The sequence below is a fragment of the Petromyzon marinus genome, unplaced genomic scaffold (genome assembly GCF_048934315.1).
Source record: "Petromyzon marinus isolate PM22_M1 ecotype Great Lakes invasive population unplaced genomic scaffold, UKy_Petmar_22M1.pri1.0 PM_Scaffold_1, whole genome shotgun sequence".
Lineage (NCBI taxonomy): Eukaryota > Metazoa > Chordata > Hyperoartia > Petromyzontiformes > Petromyzontidae > Petromyzon > Petromyzon marinus.
This window is the reverse complement of record NW_027423057.1, coordinates 1,947,412-1,967,904: the sequence shown is the minus strand read 5'-3', so window position 1 is coordinate 1,967,904 and position 20,493 is coordinate 1,947,412. Positions and strand designations below refer to the sequence as shown.

At 50.3% G+C, this 20,493-nt stretch overlaps 1 protein-coding gene across 1 annotated transcript in view; it reads right to left on the bottom strand.

Moving 5' to 3' along the window:
- LOC142922536 (fructosamine-3-kinase-like) overlaps nt 1-20,493 on the bottom strand; it is a 63,781-nt gene that overhangs the window by 15,997 nt on the left and 27,291 nt on the right. Inside the window, exon 2 of the mRNA XM_076063330.1 lies at nt 7,737-7,884. Within this exon, the coding sequence (XP_075919445.1) occupies nt 7,737-7,884 (148 nt within the window). The remainder of the gene's footprint in view (nt 1-7,736; nt 7,885-20,493) is intronic.

The window sequence follows — 20,493 nt, the reverse complement described above, 5'->3', positions numbered from 1 at the left end:
AGTGTAATATCACAAGTCTAATAGTTTATAATCTAAAGTATAGGGTAGTGTAAAGTAACGCATTGTATAATTCAAAAGTGGAATCTGTCTATGATATGATGTTATACCATGTAGTTTAGATTGGAAGGTATAATATTGTATTATATAGTAGTCCAGTTTACAGCATAGTCGTAAGGCAACTCAGGACACAACAGCGCACCTTGGCTGTTGCACTTGCCCCTTTTCTTGTTTCCTCTCTGCCTGTGTTCCCAGCCCCCTCCCTCCTCCTCTCCGGAGGTGATGCTGGTAACATGCAAATTCATATTTTAACTCCGCCCACACAGCTTAATAGACGCGGTCCTTGCATGTCAGCGTTCATTCAAGCTCTGTCTTCCGGACAGACCTGTCTCTTCACTTGAAGAAGGCCACTTGTGTTGTGGCCAAAACGTCGTGAGAATTTTATTGTCTTATTTTATTTTATTATTTTATTCCCATTCTACGTGACTTTACCGAAAGCACCAAGAAGATGAATCCTTGCAGTCATGAAAGCTTTAAACCGAAATTCACTTTTTATTTCACCAGGCAAGGCCCATTGAGCTATATAGATCCTTTTCAGAACAGACCTGGCTACAAATGATAGATATACGAGTGGCTTATCACAGATACATTTATTGCAGCCAAATCCTCTAAACGCATGTTGCTTCTAAATGCAGAGGGAAAACCCTGAGGATCTAGAACAAAATCCAGGCGACCACGGGTGAGAACTTACAAACTCCAAATATACAGGCGACAGGGTCGGGATCGAATCCACCACCTCCTGTATACTAGGCAAAATAGTGAACATCTCACCACCTTGGCGCCTCACTCTCTGACTCAACCATCCACTCACTTACACGCTAACTTACCCACTCAACTTCCAATGTTAAATTACCCACCCAGCCATCACTCACCCATTCACTCACTCACCCAACCCGTCACTCAACCCTCCGCTCACCCACCCACTCACTCATTAACTTGCCCACCTATCTTCTCAACCACTCACCCAGCATCCCACTCAATCTCATACCAAACTAATCTACACACACCCACACACCCACTCACTGACCCACTCACTTATGCACTCGCCCAACCACCCACTTACTCCCTCATGGACTCACCAACCCACCCACCCATCTCCTCACTCACACACCCACCCCATCAATCACCCACCCACTAACTAACACCCACACACTCACCTACTCACCCACTCACCGACCCAGCACTCACTCACCGAGCCACTCAATCGCTAACCCACCCACTCACCCACCTACCTGCCCACTCACTCACCCAGTCACTAACGCACTCACTCAATGTATAGCCCACCCACTACCCACCTAACCTCCTTCCCACACACTCATTCACCCAACCACATACCCACCCACACTCACCCATACACTCACCTACTCGCCCAGCTGCTCAATTATTTACCGAGCCACTCACCTAATTACCCAGCCACTCACCTACTCACTCACCCTGCCACCCACTCCATTTCTTTCCCACACACTCACCCAACCACCTCCCACTCCCTCAGCCACTCACCGACTCATCAAATCACCCACTACCCAAATAACTAATCATCCACCCACCCATCACTCAACCAAACAATAATAAAGCCACCCAATAATTAAACTACTCATTAACTCAACCACCCACTAACTCAACCAGGTTTATTTTACCAGGTAAGGCCCACTGAGCTATAAATATTGTTTTCAGAAGCACCATCGCCAAAAATTATAGCTCAAAAAAGTGGCTTATCATGTATACATTTATAGCAACCAACTCCTCTAAATACATGTTTCTAAATGTGGAGGGAAATATACAGGCATTAGGGTCAGGATCGAACCCACAACCTTCTGTATACGAGGCGAGGTAGTTAACATATCGCCACTGTGGCCCCCCACTATATGACTCTCCCACCCACTAACCCACACAGTCACCCACTCACTTAAACACCCACCGTCACATGCATCCAGGCACTGACTCACCCAGCCACTCAGTACCCATAAAACCACCCAGGCACTCACCCATGCACTTGCCCACTCACCCACCCACCCAATTATCCACACACTAAACTAAATTTTAAATATTTTTTTTTATTTTACCAGGTCAGGCCCACAGCAAAATAGATATTTTTCAGAAGCCACGTGACCACAAATAACAGTTCAATGAAGTGGCTTTTCACGTAGAAGCTAAATTATATAAATGCATGTGTCTAAATGCAGCAGGACAACCCGGAGAACTCTGATTAAATGTCACGCGACCACAGGAACAACATGCACACTCCAAATTTCCAGGCGTCAGGGTCGGGATTGAACTCACAACCTCCTGCATAAAATACGAGGAAGTTAACATCTCGCCACAATGGCACTCCACTATCTGACGTAGCCACCCACTCACCCACCCACTCATAACAAACCCACTCAACCCTGACAACTACTCAATCTCTAACCCACCAACCCAAGCACACAACAACCCACCTACCCATTCACCAACCCAGCCAATAAACTAAACTAATTTTATTTTACCAGGTAAGGGTCACAGAGCTATATACTGTACATCGCTTTCAGTAGTGACCTGGTTACAAATGATAGGCCAACGAAGTGGCTTATCACGCGGACATTTATTGCAGCCAAATCCTATAAATGCATGTTGATTTTATATGCAGAGGGAAAACCCGGAGGACATGGAGAAAAATCCATGCGACCAAGGGGAGAACGTGCAAACTCCAAATATACAGGCAGAAGGGTCGAGATCGAAACCACAACCTCCTGTTTTCCAGGTGAAGTGGTTCGCATCTCACCACAATGGCGCTCCATTCTCCGACTCTCCCATCCATGAACCCACACACCCACCCACTCAAATACCCACCCATTAACTCAACAACACATGAACTCAACCACCTACTAACTCAACCAGCCACTTACTCAACCAGCTTACTCAACCACCCACAAACTCAACCACCGAGCCACTCACACACTCACCAAGCCACTCTCTCAATCTCTAACTCACGCTCATGCATCCAGCTACTCACCCATCCACTCATCCACCCACCCACACACCAACCCACTCACCCACGCACCCAGCCAATCATAAAAAAAACACTGAACTAAAACGAGTTTTTTTCCAGGTAAGGCCCACAGCTATATAAATCTTTATCAGAAGCAATCTGCCCACAAATAACAGCTCAATGAAGTGGCTTTTCACGTAGAACGTTATAGCAGCCAAGTTCTATAAATGCATGTTTCTAAATACGGAGGGGCAACCCGGAGAAAATTCCAACCGACCATGGGGAGAAGATACAAACTCCAAATGTATACAGGCTTTAGGGTTGGGGGGAACCTACGAACTCCAATATACCAGGCGAGGGAGTTAACATCTCGCCACTGTGGCGCCTCATTATCTGACTCACCCACCAACTCAACTACTAAAGCCACCCACACACTCACTCACCCACTCACAAACCCACTCACTCACTAACCCACTGACTCATCAACACACCAAGCCACTCACTCAAGAACTTACCTATGCACCCACCTACACACCCACTCACTCTAAATATACAGACGTCAGGGTCGGGATCGAACCCATGACCTCGTTTATAAAAGACGAGGCAGTTAACATCTCGCCACTATGGCACTCCACTCTCCGACTCAGCCACCTACTCACCCACCCACTCACAAAACCACCCACTGGATCTCAAACACACTCACTCACTCACCAATTTACCCACCCACTCACCCTGACACCCACTCAATCTCCAACTGACCCACCCACGCACTCAAAATCCCACCTACCCACTCAACCATCCAATAAACTGAAACTAAACAAAAACATTTTATTTTACCAGGTAAGGTCCACAGAGGTATATCAAGTGACCTGGTTACAAATAATAGGTCGACGAAGTGGCTTATCATGTAAACATTTATTGCATTCAAATCCTTTAAACGCATGTTGATTTGAAATGCGGAGGGAAAACCCGGCTAACTTAATGCACACAATGGACCAGAAGGACAAGCGCAAAGGGTTCACATAATGCGCATGCATAATGTATGTTGACTCATTAATCTCTCCCCCCCTCCCCACTTTGCATCAAGAGCGCCAAAGTGTGGTCACCACATCTATGCCTCTTTATAAGGAACGAAACAGACTAACTTCTCCACAAATCTGGCAGTCGCCTGATGAAGCTAGTTGTAATTACTGGCGAAAAGTTGTACTCAGATTGTAAATGTTGTGGCTTGACTCTCCAACACACCGGTGTGCTGTACTAGTTACAAATTGGAATGTTCTGATTACGTGACAACCCTTACTAGTTGGCTGTGTCGGGTGGTGGTGGGTTTTTTAACGACACATTTATATATTTACGCGATCTAACCCAAAAAAAACCCTCTATTATGGATATTGGTCGCGAAAGCCTACGTGTAAAACAAACCCCAAGGAATCAAAAAAATCGACGCGACCACGGAAGAAGATGAAAACTCCAAATATACAGGCTTCAGGGTCGGGATCGAATTGATTACATCCTGTATTCTGGGCGAGGGAGTTAACATCTCGCCACTGCGGCGCCTCATTATCTGACTCACCCACCCGCTCAACTACTAAAGCCACCCACACACTCACTCACCCACTCACAAACCCACTCACCCTGCCACCCACCCACTCATACAAATCGGGCATCAATACCGTTGCTTTGTATGATCTGTGAAACGCAGAAAATTGCAGATAAAATCGGACATTTTGAGCTTACTGCCGGATCGATTGAGAGGAATCAATACAATTAGTCTCGATTCACGATCAACAAAGACAATATATAGGAAAATCTCTGATCGGTGATTTTGATTGCATCATATTGCAGCGCCCCTTTGATGATGTTATAAAGCACTTGCCCCAACAGTCTGTTAAAGGCTACACGGGGGATCTTTGTGTGCGAGTAGCTCACAGATGCTTGAGAGATCTGGACACTGTCCGATCATCAGTGAGCTCCTCCGGCAGGCGAGGCTGAGTTGGCTGTTGTCTGTGCATTAAGAGGTGTTAAATATCCCACGCAGAGGAGTCTGCTTACAGGACAGTTAAAAGGTTCTTCACGTACCGTGTCCCGTGTCACCTGAACGTTAAATGGGGCCCCAGTAATTCAGTGTCCACCGCTGATCATCTTTCACCATCACCACTCGTCCATGAAGGCCAATGCGACGAGGCCATAGATAGACGGCGTGTTATAACGGAGGAGGGGGGGACCAGGAGAAACGTTGTACTACGTGACATCACAACACCCTGCACACAACCGTAGTGGCAGATTAGGGTGCGCATCATTCACGAATATGTGGTTTAAGTGGTTGAGAGTAGATTTTGGTGTAAACTGATCACGATGCTTTGCGTGGCCTGCATTTAAAATGTAATGTGTGGGTGCGTGAGCAGATATGAGTGGGTGAGTGCGTCAGTAAGCCAGTAGGTGAGTATGTGGGTGGATGGAGGGGGATGGGCGGGCACGCCATGGGCTGGAGTGGAGGTGGACTGATGCGTTATGGGAGGATGTGGAGCTGAGTGGGCTTTGCCGACGACTGGTACCAGCGGTGTCGGGATCGGCCTCTGCGGGAGAGGCTCGTGAAGGACGCTTCTACTGGGCAGTTGGAGACAGTCGCCCTCCACCAACGGAGGAGTGACGCTCACAACAACGAGCGGAACACCGGATGATAAATATGCAGCAATTTGGCACAGTACGGGGTACAGGTGGTGCATCTGCCAGTCATCTCAGTCAGCCAACCCATGGCACCTGGGTCTGTTCCAGGATCTCTGGTCAGCAAGCCTTCGACACGTCACGTGGCTTCAAAGTGCACCTGGCCTGGCACAGGCGCCGTGGTGACGTCACTGTCACTTATTGGCGAATGGCGACGGTCGATAACGCGGCGGTGGTTGTGAGAAATGCCATTTTGGGGGGGGGGGGGGGGCGCCAAACCTGACCAGCTGTAAACCTCACGTCGCCTCGCAGCCACACAGTGGCAACAGGGAGTTCTGGATGGGTGCAAGGGGCTGGTAATCCCCCTCCACCTTCAACTAAATAACCACACACGCGAGCCCTTGGGTCTCTCTGTGAGTCGATGGATCTGTGTGTGGTGAGTCTATGGGTCTCTGTGAGAGTCCGTGGGTCTCTGTGTGGTGAGTTTATGTGTCTCTGTTTTATGAGTCTATAGGGCTCTGTGCGAGTCTGTTTGATTCGGTGGTTCTCTGTGTGATGAGTCTATGCGTTTTTGTATGACTCTATGGGTCTCTATGTGGTGAGTCTATGGGTCTGTTTGGTGAGTCTATGGGTCTCTCTCTGAGTCTATGGGTCTCTGTGGGGTGAGTCTCTGCGTCTTTGTGGGGTGAGTCTATGCGTCTCTGTCTGATGTGTCTATGGGTCTCTGTGGTGAGTCTATGGGTCTCTGTGGTGAGTCTATGGGTCTCTGTGTGAGTATGGGTACGATTGAGTCTATGGGTATCTGTCTGGTGAGTCTATGTCTCTGTTTGGTGAGTCTATGTCTCTGTTTGGTGAGTCTATGTCTCTGTTTGGTGAGTCTATAGGGCTCTGTGCGAGTCTGTGGATCTGTCTGAGTCTGTGGTTCTCTGTCTGATGACTCTATGGGTCTCTGTGGTGAGTCTATGGTTCTCTGTGCAAGTCTGAGGGTATGTGCGTGGTGAGTGTATAGGTCTATGTGTGATGACTCTATGGGTCTCTATGTGATGGATATCTGTGGTGCACATATCCTGGCACAAGCGCCGTGGTGTCGTCACCACCACTAAGTGGAGAATGCTCCTACCCCTGCTCCTGCTTGTTCTTGTGCTCGGGAAGGAGAGAGAAAACTAGACTAAGGTCCACTGAGCTAAACATCTCTTTTTCAGAAGCGACTTGGCACCAATGATAGCTCAACGAAGTGGCTCATCATCACAGTCACTAAAGTTTTAAGTCAAAACTTTAAACGAATGTTTCTAAATGTGGAGGGAAAAACCGGAGGACCCGGAGAAAAAGTCCACACGACCACGGGGAGAGACAGAGACACGCAAACTCCAAATATACAGCAGGCATCAGGGTCGGGGTCGAACCCACAACCTCCTGTACACCAGGCGAGGTAGTTAGGGGGGAAAGCAGAGACAGCGAGAGGGAGGAGAATTAGTCAAACTCACACTCAGTATTACTAACTAACCATGATACACTCACCATGATACTCACCATCATACTCACGCATTCACCATCATACTCACACACAAGCCCACACACATCAACAGTCACCATTCACCACTACGTGGCGGTGATGTCCCCACAATAACTCAGGTGCCAAGGTTTGACGGCTGTGCCAGGCTAAGTGCAGGAGGAGGCCACGGGCCAGACTCAGGTGCCATGGGTTGACTGCTCTGCCTGGCTAGGTACAAGAGGAGGGCTAGACCCTGGTGCTATGGGTTAACTCGTGTGCCACCACCTGCACAACCACCACAATAACAACCACACAACAATAACCACGACCAACAACTGTAACCACAACTATAATTTAACCACAACTATAATTCCCATCAGCCACACGGCCCTCTGGGAGTGCCTCTCAACAGCAGCAGCAGGGCCGAGCTCTGCTTGAAGCAGCGCCGTGAACTCAGCAGAACGTGACGGCTGTGGGCCAGGCGCCTCCTCCTTTGTCTCCCCCCACCGCCGCCGCCGCCACTGCTGATGTGAACACACCGCGCGAGGTTCTCACCTTCAGGCTGAGTCGACGTAGAGGAGGCCCAGCGAGCCGCCGCTTCAGAAGCTTTCGCGAGCCACTGACGGTGGCCGTGAGCGGGAATCCAAATCAGCCGCTCGCCACCCACAATCCACAGCGCGCGCCGCCTCCACTCGGCCCCGGCCTAAGCGGAAGTAGCAGCGGGGGAGGGGGGCGGGGCATGGGGGGTGAGGGGGCGGGTCACGAGGGGGGGCATGGGGGAGCAAGGGGGGGTGAGGGGGAGCATAGAGGGGGTTCGTTAGGTGGAGAAAAAGGGGGGGCATGGGGGGTTGTGAGGGGGCATGGGGGGTTGTGAGGGGGCATGGGGGGTTGTGAGGGGGCATGGGGGGTTGCGAATGTGGAGGGGCGGGGGGGGAAGGGGGGTCACGAGGAGGGGCAGGGGGGGCAGGGGGGTAGCGAGGGGGAGGGAAATGGCGGACCATGGGGCGTGGTCGCGAGGGGGGGCAGGGGGGGAGGAGCTCAGGTGTGAGGGGGAGGAGCTCATGGCTCTGACGTCACGGGGGCGTGGTTACCTTGGACCACCCCCGCGTCTCGCGCCACGTGCTTCCGACTGGCAGTTTGGCCGTTAGAGAGACGCGGACCGACCCCAGAGCAGGAGTGGAACCGGGCTGTGGGTGAGTGGTGGCGGTGGTGGTGTGAGTCTCTCTGTGCGAGTCTGTGTGTGTGTGTGAGGCTTTCTATATGAGTCTGTGTGTGTGTGACTCTCTGTGTGTGTGTGAGTCTATCTGTGTGAGTCTGTGTGTGTGTGAGTCTCTCTGTGTGAGTCTGTGTGTGAGACTCTGTGTGTGTGACTCTCTGTATGTGTGTGAGTCTCTGTGTGAGTCTGTGTGTGTGTGAGACTCTCTGTGTGTGTGACTCTCGGTGTGAGTCTCTGTGTGTGTGACTCTCTGTGTGACTCTCTGTATGTGTGAGTCTGTGTGTGTGTGTGACTCTCTGTATGTGTGAGTCTCTGTGTGTGTGTGTGAGTCTCTGTGTCTGTGTGTGTGTGAGTCTCTGTGTGTGTGTGAGTCTCTGTGTGAGTCTCTGTGTGTGTGTGTGAGTCTCTGTGTGAGTCTGTATGTGTGTGTGAGAGTCTGTGTGAGTCTCTGTGTGTGTGAGTCTGTATGTGTGCGAGTCTCTGTGTGAGTCTGTGTGTGTGTGGAACGGTCGTAGAGCTGACAGCGCGCCGCGCTATGAACCCGGCGACCCCGAGTTGGATTCCCTCTAAAGGCCAACAGCAGTAACGATTATCTGAACCGGTGCTGGGCCTCCCCTAGATCGACTCAACCTCGAATGAGTACCTGGTGTGGTGTGTAAAGATCGTCACTGGGGAGACAAAGGCGGCCGGGCGTGGTGCTGGCAATCCAACCCCCTCGTGTGTCGTGCCGGCCTTCATACGTACTGCTGGCTAACAGCACTTGCCCCTACAGCCTGTTAAGTCTCTACGGGGATCTTTGTCTTTGGTGTCCCATACTGGCAGGGGGAGGAGTGGTGGTGTTAATGTTGGTGGTATTAGTGGTGGGGGTGCTCGTGATGGTGGTGGTGTTAGTTGTGTTAGTGATGGTGGTGTTAGTGATTGTGGTTGTTAGTAGTGGTGATAGTGGTGGTGTTACTGGTGTTAGTGATGGTGGTGTTGGTGTTGGTGGTATTAGTGATGGTGGTGTAAGTGAGGTGATTGGATGCCATGGTGGTCCCCATCTTTAAGAAGGGAGACCGCACAGACTGTAACAACTACAGGGGCATCTCACTCCTCAGTGTGCTGAGAAAGGTCCTGGCAAGGATTATTCAACACTGCCTTACCAGGCATGCTGAGGAGAGGCTTGCGGAGCCCCAATGTGGTTTCAGGAAAGGGTGGTCCTGCACAGATGCCATATTTTCTGTCCGTTTGCTAAAGCAGAGGTGTAGGGAATTCCAACAAGACCTACATCTCTGCTTTATTGACCTGGTAAAGGCCTATGACACCATCAGTAGGCCTGGGCTCTGGGTTCTTCGTGCTTTCGGAGTCCCTGACCCGCTGCTCACGATCTTTAAGGACCTTCATTATGGTGAGCGGACCCGGGTAAAACTACATTGCCGGGAGTCGGAGCCATTCCCTGTTCACCTTGGGGTGCGACAGGGATGTCCTCTGGCTCCAACATTATTTAACATCTATTTCGACCACGTAGTTCATGCGGCCTTCAGTAGCTGTACCGGAGGAATTTCCATCTGGTACAGATACAGTGGGAGGCTGATCAATGCCCGGATGCCGTCAAGGGATGGCTCCCTATTGGTCAACCACGTTATGTATGCCGATGACGTGATAATTGCGGCTCACTCAGAGGAGGAGTTGGAGGCGCTGCTGCTAAAACTGGAGTGTGCCACTAAGAGGTGGGGCCTTACCATCAGCCCCACCAAAACGAAGCGCCTGCCTGAGTATTTTGTACCATCGGGCACTCCACCTCCACAACTCCCAATCGGTAAATGGGGCAGTTGTGGAGAGAGTGGAAAGTTTCCCATACCTGGGCAGTGTGCTCATGACCATCTCCGGTTTAACAGCAGAGGTCTCACTCCGAATCAGTCGAGCGGCATTATCTTTTCAGCAGTTGCGTAACGCTGTGTGGAAGCTACCTGGTCTGTCGCTCCACACGAAGCTTCGGGTCTTCTCAGCCACAGTCATTCCCTCCCTTCCCTACGCTTGTGAAACGTGGACCCCCCTAATGGAACATCTTTGCCGGTTAGAAACGTTGAGGCTGGCCTGCCTCTGATCAATCCTGGGTTTAACCAGGCTGGATTGTGTGAGGAACTCACAAATCCTCGAAAGATCTGGACAAAGCCTCATCAGTGAGCTCCTCCGGCAGGCAAGGCTGCGTTGGCTGGGCCATGTAGCCCGCATGCCCAATCACCGCATGCCCAAGCAGCTTTTATTTGGCCGGATCGAGGGGGCTGAAGGGACGCAGCACGGGCTAGAGAAGAGATAGAATGATGTGGTACAGCAGGATGTGGAGCTGAGTGGACTTGCCGATAACTGGTACCAGCTGTGTCAAGATCGGCCTCTGTGGAAGAGGCTCGTGAAGGACGCTACTGGGCAGTTGGAGGCAGTCGCCCTCCAACAACAACGGAGAGCGCAGGAACGACGCTCACAACAACGAGCAGAGCGCCGGATGGCTAAAGCACAGCAAGTTGGCACAGTAAGGGGCACAGGTGGTGCATCAGCCAGTCATCTCACTCAGTCGACCTGTGGCACCTGGGTCTGCCCCGTGACCTCCTGCCAGCGGGCGGGCGTTCGACACTTCACGTGGCCTCAAGGTGCACATGGCCTGGCACAAGCATCGTGGTGACATCACCGCCACTTAGTGGCGAATGGCGATTGTTGTTGTTGGTGTTAGTGATGGTGGAATTTTTGTTGCTGGTGTTAGTCGTGGTGGTGTTAGTGATGGTGGTATTATTGGTGCTGGTAGTGGTGTTCGTGGTGGTCTTAGTGGTGGTGTTAGTGTTGGTGGTATTATTGGTGGTGGTGTTAGTAGTGGTGTTAGTGATGGTGTTAGTGGGGTAGTGTAGCAGTTAGCGCGCTGCGCTAAGAACCTGGCGACCTGGGTTTGATTCCCGCTCACAGTCAACATTGGTGACGATTATCTGAACTGGTCCTGGGCCTCACCCTAGATTGACTCAGCCTTAAATGAGTATCTGGTGCGAGGTGCAAACATTGCCACTGGGGAGACAAAGGCGGCCGGGCGTGGTGTTGGCTACCCACCCCCTCGTGTGCCGTGGCGGCCTTCATAGGTGCTCGCGGACAGCACTTACCCCAACAGTCTGGTAAGGCTATACGGGGGATCTTTGTTCATGGCGTTAATTGTGGTGTTAGTAGTGGTGTTCGTAGTAGTGGTGTTCGTAGTGGTGGTGTTCGTAGTGGTGGTGTTCGTAGTGGTGGTGTTGGTGGTGTTAGGAGTAGTGTTAGTAGTGGTGTCCGAACAGAGGAGCAACGCTCACGACAACAACCTTTGAGCCGGGCATCTAAAATGCAGCAAGTTGGCACAGTCATCTCAGTCAGACAACTCATGGCACCTGGGTCTGACCTGTGACCGCCTGTCAGTGAGCCTTCGGCACTTCACGTGGTCTCAAAGTGCACCTGGCCTGGCACAGGCGCCGTGGTCACATCACCGCTACTTAGTGGCGAATGGCAGTTGTTGTTTTTTGTATTTTTCGTATTGTGTGACTGGTGAGGATGTGAGTCCGTGTTGATGAGAGTCCGCATTGTGACGTGACGTGGGTTTAGACGTGGGTGTGTCATGCCCCTTCAACTCTGCGTGTCCCTTGCCTCTGTCTGCCGCTCTCCACGCAGAGACCCGGACCGCGCGAGAGACACCGTGAGCTCTGAGCACCCTCGTCTGCAAGTTGCTACCATGGAGGTACATGTGGCTCCTCGACTCGTGTGGTGAAGTATGGGTGGACGTGTGTTCTCCCCTCTGCGTGTGCCTACCTGTCACCTGTATACCTGGGTGTGCTTCTCCTTGCCCGCCTAAGTGTGTGCGGGTCTATCAGAGTGTCTCTCCGAGATCCTGTTGGTGTACGTGCCCGTCTACGCGTGAGCATCTACAGCGCTGTTATCTATCCACTGATGGATGAACGCCTCCCTCCCTGAGACCCTACTACCCCTCACATCCTGTGATGAGTCCACACGTCTTTCATTGTAAATCCAAGCATGGCAACTGATATTGGCCAAATATCCCAACGCTGAGAACTGGCAACATCTCGGCAGGACCCTCCTGAATGTGGAGCCCAGGATGTCAGAGATGCTGGCTCAGTGCTCGCCCACTGCACTTGCTCCAACATCTTAATCAAGCCCATGTGGTGGACCTTTGTTTTTGTGTGTGTAGATCAGCCGAGCTGGAGAGGCTCGGAGTAACGGCGAGTCTTGCACCACGTGGAGTGCGCTGTCCTCAGCGCGCACCGGCTCCATCCGCAGCAAATCGCCACAAGGTAAGAATAGAAATGAGTGACGTCAAGATGGCCACGCTGAATGGTGGGACATCACGACGGTCATGTTTCAAGGGGGACGTCACAGTGACCATGATGCATGGGGGACTTCATGGTGGCCATGTTGCATGGGTGATGTACCGTTCGAATTTTGCCGTTCTCTGGTCTAACACCGACGAGACAAGGTCATAAAGAAGGCTGTCTCTGGTGCGGGCCAGTCAGTTTCAAAGACAATGCCCATATATTATCGGAGCATGTTTGTTTGCATATTTTTCAACAAGTACGTGTGGTAAATGCAGACTTGATGCCTTGCAAAAGGTATCTATTTGGTGTTTGAACATATTAACACCTGTTTTTGTGCCAGAAAGGGTAAAAGCTATTCTTATTTCATAAAATCCTTCTTGGCATACCTGTGTTATATTTATCTAATTCGTTAACCCCGTTTTCAAACCCAAGCAACCTAAGATGTCCTCAGAGCTGCATATAGCTGGACATCGAACAAAGATTATCACTGCATGGCACGCTTTCAGATGTGCTTCTGCAGTCATCTGGAATGCTCTTCCGACATTAGGCAGCCACTGGAGCGATGCACTTTTAAATCAATAATTTTTGCGAACTTGTTAGTTTGTTGCCTTTCCCCCTCACTTCTGATTAGCAGGGCTGCCGAAGCACGGTTTAACATACGGACATAACTGGTATTGGCCAAAACATCCAAATCCCCTGCAAATTCCTCAAATTGGGATCACACAGCAGACGTAATGGCAGCAGCGTCGCCCCCATTCTCTGTAAAGCATCTGCAGGAACCTCCTGAAAAGGAATCTTGAGACTTTTTGAGGCAGTGCTGCTTAAATGAAAGATCACCGACAGCTGTTGTTATTCTCTTGCCTGCAGCAATCCTGGCTCTCTTTGGCCCACAAATGACCCACCGGGAGAAGCTGGAGCTTGTCGCCATACAGGAAGTATGGTACTTTGCGCTCCGTAACAGATCCCGGGGACACAACAACGATGGATACGACGACCACGAACATCATTACATTCCGGTGAGACTCGCCACAAAGCCCCCGCCGTGGGGGCGGTCACAGGGCGCAGCGGTCGCGGGGTTCGTGGCTTCTTGTCATTGCAATTTAAGCAGCAACCAACCAGAGAAAGCACACGTGCACTCTCCCACACACTTCACAATCAGAAGTTTATTTCCCAAGTTAAGCCCATTGAGCTAAAGAGCTTTTTTTAGGGTGACTCGGCCAGCAGACATCAGAGCATTCCACAATTACAGATTTAAGAAAACCAAATACTTAATAAAAGCAATTATTTCGTAAAATAATGCTCACATGTTGTGATTTTCAAAATATAGTCAGTCTAAATTTGTGTAATTTTGTGCAGGTCCACCATGAGCACCTTCACTACCGCTATGAGGTGCTGAAGAAGATTGGGGATGGAGCTCAAGGCCAGGTGATCCGGTGCCTTGACCACAAGATGAACACCCTGGTGGCAGTGAAGATCTTGAGATCACCATTGAGGTAAGAATTCAGAGTGGTGTCGTCACAAGGACGACGTTGTTGTTACGTCAAGTGCTGTGGGCGGCCGTGTGATGAGGTGGTGACAAGTCGTGCCTCACGTAGAGGGTCCCCGGTTCGACTCCTGACTCGGGTGTCCTCCTGTGTGGAGTTTGTATGTTCTCCCCCTGTTCTGGATCAGTTCACTCTTACATTACATTAAGTCTTCATTTAACCCGGTAGATGCATTCCTGAAAAGTGCCGCATTAAGGGAAAGCACATTAAGCAAACATAATATCCCCATATATAATGTAACGATAAAGTTTTGCAAGATAAAATACACGCACACAGTGATGTAAAGAGATCAATAACGGAGGGCATGCTGTCACGTCACGTGATCATTCCGCATTCCGCCTACTGTGTCATACCGCTCAGCTTTGCAATTTTATAGCGGGCACATTCCACGTTATAATGGGCGCTTTCCTGCATTAGAACAGAAGCATTCCGGATTATAATGGGTGCGGTCCGTGTTATAACGGGAGCCTTCCATGTTATCATGGGCACGTTCCACGCTATAAAAGGCGTGTTCCACGCTGTAATGGGGTTGTCCCATGTCATAACGGGCGTGTTCCGTGTTATAACGTGTGCGTTCTGCGTTATAGCAGCTACATCATGGGACCTCCTTTGCCAATACCAAAATATACTCCCAAAGAAGGTCCATGATGTAGCCGTTCACCCTGAGCTCTCATTACTCTGATAACGCTTGTCTTTGTGCTGTACGCCTTTTGGCGTCCTCTGGTCTAACATCGTTTTTGAGACGAGGCTCAAAAGAAAGCTGTCTCTGGTGTGGACCAATCAGTTTCAAAGACAATGCATATATTATCAGAGTATGTTTTTGTTTGCATTCTGACCACAAGTATTATGGTTAATGCAGACATGATTCCTTGTAAAAGGTTTCAGTTTGGTGTTTTAACATCTTAACACCTGTTTTGTTGCCAGAAAAAAATGGAAAATCTATTCTGATATTTTGGTACTGGCAAAGGAGGTCCCATGATATTCCACGTTATAATGCCTTGCTCTGTGAGAGCCACATTCAGTCACGACTCAGCTGTGGCTCAGTCTCTAAAACTCAGGCTCAGCTCTAGCTCAGCCGTGGTTTGGCTCAGGCTTGAGCCGCTCAGCTGCTGTTAAAGATACATGAGTGGCTCAGCCGTGGCTTGGCTCGGCTTCTGGGAATCCTGAGTGTGGCTGGGGCCATGCTCGGAGTCGGCTCAATTCACACATTAGGGAATCACTACGTTCAGGCAACACCCCAAACCCCCTTCTATCCCTTGCTTATTTGATCCTCTTCCCGATCCTTTCTGGAACCTTCCATGAGCGCGCTATCGGAACTCACAATGCCATTACACTTGGGGAACGCATATTTATTTATTTAATTCGGAATAGAATTTGTTTCTGGTCATTCCTTTAGCAAGTCTAAGTCATGATTCATTTGTGGATTTTCTCTGCACAGCTCCAAGGATGATAAATTTCAGAGAAAGGAGCTCCAGATGGCTCTGGAACTTCAGGGCGAGGGCAGTGATGAGGAGTACAACGTTATCAAAGTCCTGAACCATTTTGACTTCAGAGGACACCACTGCATTGTCCTGGAGCTGTTGAAGTACGTACCATGTGTTCCCACCGCCCCCCCACCCCCCATAGCGTGGTTAACTACATTAGCTAAACTAAAACTTTTATTTAACAGGTAAAGCCCACTGCCCTATCAGTTATTTTTCACAAGCGGCCTGGTTACAAATTATAGCTAAAAAAAGTGGCTTATGTGGAAATGTATAGCAGCCAAATACTCTAAACACAAGTTTCTAAATGTGGAGGGACAAACCAGAGAACCCGGAGAAAAATCCACGTGACCAGGGGTAGAACATGCAAACTCAAAATATACATGCGTCACGGTCGGGATCAAAGCCCCGATCTCTTCCACACCAGGGGAGGGTGGTAACGTCACACCACCGGGGCTAGATGTTACTTTTGGGATTCCTGTGCCACCCACGCATTGCGGTACTGTGGAGCTGTCATGTGTCCCGGGTGCACGAGGCCACTCCTCTTTTCTCAATCAGCCCTGCCCACTTTTATATAGCCACGCCTCCACTCGATCAGCAGGTTGGCTGCAGCGCAGTGGTGACGCTTGTGCCCCTCGGTGAAAATCCCTGAGTTCGATTCTCAACTCGGACGCCTTTCTGCGTGGAGTTTGTATCTCCTAATGGATAATTCCACCACCCGGAAACAGAGCCAATGAAAGCAAGTGGACAGATGTGCTAACTGATTTGGTTCATCAGCAAACCGATGACCTAAACCCACACTGAGCTATGAATCATATTAGTCGTGAATGTGCAAATATAATATTAATATTGTCGTTATCAGAATCCACGCAGTATTGCAGGGTATGACACTGACGCTGCTTCGTTGTTGTCATTGTTGTTGCTGCTGCTGCCTCTTTCACAGGGAGAGCCTCTATGATGTGATTACGGAAGCGGGGTTCCGGAAATTGCACATGGGGATGGTGAAAACTTACACCAGGGGCATCCTCAAGTTCCTTTGCCACACCAAGGCCAGGAGCATCATCCATGCGGACATCAAGCCAGTGAGTGGACACAGCATTCAGCGTGACTTTGTTCCGGAGTTGTGTCATTATTGGAGACTCGGTCCATAGAGAAAACTAACCACGTTGGTCACAGGGTCGATTTGTTAGCTCTGTCCGTCTATCTGGAAGGAAGCAGGGTCACGTTACCTCTGGTGATGATCTGGTATGAATTAAACTGTCGTGTAGAGTCGTGTCGCTGTTGGGGGACTCACCACAGATAAAACTAGCAATGTAGATCACAGCGTTGCCCCAAACTTTGGGAAACACAAACCGGAGCTGAAAAGAATGATTTTCAAAACGTGCCAAACACGCGTTTGAACTGACAGCTGCCCGTTGTCAGCTTCCATGCTGTGAATGGAAAACTTCCCAAGACAAACGCGCGGTGGAAGGCGTCACGAAATCCATGCGCCCTCGAGCGTGGTTTTTGGTCCGTAACTCGTTATCGGGCAGCTGAGCAACTAGGATAAGTTGTCTATAGAGCCTCGACTAACATCGCTCATCTTGACGCATTTGAAAGGGGCACCCCCAGTGGCAGCTGTCAGAAAACAGCGAATGTTGCACTGGACTCAAGGTTGATGACGGCGCTACGCCTCACCTAGTTCCCCTGTTTAGCTTGTACCGTGGTACGTGATTGATCCTCTGCTGGCTGAATGCTATCGGCGTAACCTCCGAGTGTGAATTCCTTCTGCCTTTCTTCCTTTAGGAAAATGTTCTACTCAAGGATCCCGTAACCGGCACCGTCAGGGTCACGGACTTTGGCACCAGCTTTTTTGTGAAAAGGCAACGTGAGTAACCTCACCTGGGTGTGAGTTTCTGCCTGTGGGTGTGTCTGTGTTCCAGTGTGTGTGTGTGTGCAAGTCTCTTAGTGTCTGTACATGTGACAGTGTGTGATAACGATGCTGTTCATGACACAGTGAGTATACACACACACCTACATATATATTTGTTGTTGTTGTGCAGCTCTGCATGTGGGTGGGACCCTGCAATACCTCTCTCCGGAGGTATTGCTGGGCTACAGATTAACGTGTGCAGTGGACATGTGGGCACTGGGCTGCACAGTGGCGAAGTTGGCGACCGGCAGGAATTTATTCCAGTCGGACAGCTGCGACGACCACCTCCCGTGCTGCATGGAGGTATTTCCAACTGGGCGTTCACCCGCTCGTGATTCCCCCCTCCTTTCTTGAAGTTGTAGGCTATGGGGGGGAGCCAGGAGAGGGGGGGCGATTGGCTACTTGGTGATCTGGCGAATGGCAGCCATCGTATGTTTTATGTGTGTACACGTGTGTGTCTTGTACGTGTGGGGGGAGCAGTGGTGTAGCGGTTAGCGTGCTCAGCTACAAACCTGCTAATGCGAGTTTGATTCCAATTCACGGCCAACATCAGTGAGGATTATCTGAACCGGTACTGGGCATCCCCTAGTACAAATCAGCCTCAAATGAGTACCTGGTGCCGTGTGTACCTGCTTCAATATGGCCAACCATCCCCTCTCTGTGTGTGCCACAGTCCTAGCCCTCAACAGGTGCCGCTACTGTTGCTGCTGCTGTTTCTACTCACTACTAAAAACACTTGCCCCTACAGTCTGCTGCGGCTACATGGGTGACTTTTGCCTTTATCTCAACCATGTGCAGATCCTCGGGTTGCCTCCAAAATGCATGATGGATGCAGCTCCTGACGGAATGCACTACTTTGGTGAGTTGAAGGGTGGGGCGAGCATCCGACCGGATTCAGTGTTAGGGTGTGGCCTGGAGCTGTTGTAGTTTTTTTGGGGGGGTGGCCATGGGGGGGGGGGTCTCTTTGTATTTTCAATTCCTTGGGTGAGTGGGTGGGTAAATAGGGGCGTGGGCGAGTGGGTAGGTGGGCAAAGTGGTGGTTGGTGACTGTGTGTTTCTCCTGCTGTGCATGTCTCCTGCAGATCGTTTGGGCATGATGTTCTGCCCAGTCAAGAGAAGGGTGCCAGGGAGCTTGTCACTTCAGAGGGCACTCAGAAGCCACGACCCGGAGTTTGTTGACTTTGTCAGCTCCTGCCTGCGGTAAGAATCATCCCCCACTCCCTCCCCCCTCCCCATGAGGATTTCCCCCACCAAGGTGATCAACGATCGCTCTCCACCGATAACCAGGAAGATGTGGAGCTGAGTTAACCTGCCGATGACCAGTACCACCGGTGTTAAGATCGCCCTCTTTGGAGGTCCGTTAAAGATGCTCCTCGGCAGTGTGAGGCTCAGGGCATTTTTAGAGTACTGCGTATTGAAGGATTGACGCTGCTACCAAGACTACCGCTGCTGCCGTGCATTCCTGGACCTCGTGGGAGAAGGGAAGGAACGTCAATCCTCTCACCACGCCTCTCTCACCATGTGCGCTGCGTGTGACCCCCGTGCGTCTCTCAACAGATGGGATCCGGATTGTCGTATGACGCCAGCGCAGGCGCTGGGTCACAGCTGGCTCCGGACCGTGGCCACCAGCACCACCAGCAACGCCACCGCCACCACCATTGCTGCTCCTGGCAGGGTACAGTGTTTTGGAGCTGCTGAGCGACGGTAAGCCACGAGCTGCTTGTCCAATGTTCAAGGCAGTCCATAGGGAGGTGTGGGGCCTGGGGCAAGTCACAATTAAATCGGAAGTATTAGCAACAATACAGGGGTTTTTTCGGTTAGATCGCATAGATATACATGTGTTGTTAAACTCACCACCACCCAACACAGCCAATTAGTAAGGTGTATCATGTAAACAAAATGTGCCAATTAGTTACTAGATCAGCACACCAGTGTTGGAAAGTAAACCCACCACATTTACTATTCGATTTCGACATTTTGCCGGGGATTGCAACCAGCCTCATAAGGTGACGGCCAGAATTGTGGAGAAATACTCCTGTTTCGGTCGTAAATAGTGATAAATGTGAATGTGATGTCATCATTTGTGAGCCAATCTGGTGCGAAAGCCTACGTGTTAAAAAGACATTTGACGTCTGACACCGTGACATCGAAGCACAGGGCCGCCAAAAGCACGGTGCCTGGGGCGGTTTCCCCAGTACACCGTACCCGGGGGACGGCTCTGCTCCTGTTAATGTATTTATATTTATTACTACTACCCTTATTTAGCCAGCATGAGCCTCACTCAGTCTCAAGACTCTTTTTCAGTAGAGTCCTGCCAAGTTGTTTGCAGTACAGAACAAATTTGCTTTTGCTACTGCTGCTATGCGATCCCGATTGAATGATTTGGAGGTTCAATTTCTAACACTGGCGAGGATGTCCATCCAACACTGGTTGCGTGGCGTGTGTCAGGGTTCAGTTACGTGGAGGAAAATGCCAAACCCAAAGGAATGAAAGTTACATTTTAATGTACAATTTTATTGAGGGACTGTGTGTTGTCTTGGAGGGGTCTGGGGCTGTTTTTGTTGATGTTTTGCTGCCTTGCCCAAGTTTACATTTAGTGTTGAAAATCTGGCAGAATTTTATGTACTTTGTGCTTATGTGCTCAATTTTTTGTGACTTGCTTACATTTTTACACGTTGCACTCCTTTTGTTTGTTGTTGTAACTTGCTGACCGTGTGCCTCGACTGCATATCTGTGAAAGAAGAGCTTCATAGCTTATCGGATTCCTCTTCATCCAGTCTAAATAATGTATTCTGATTTTGGAAACCAATGCAGGACAAAACGGGGGGGGGGGGGGAGGG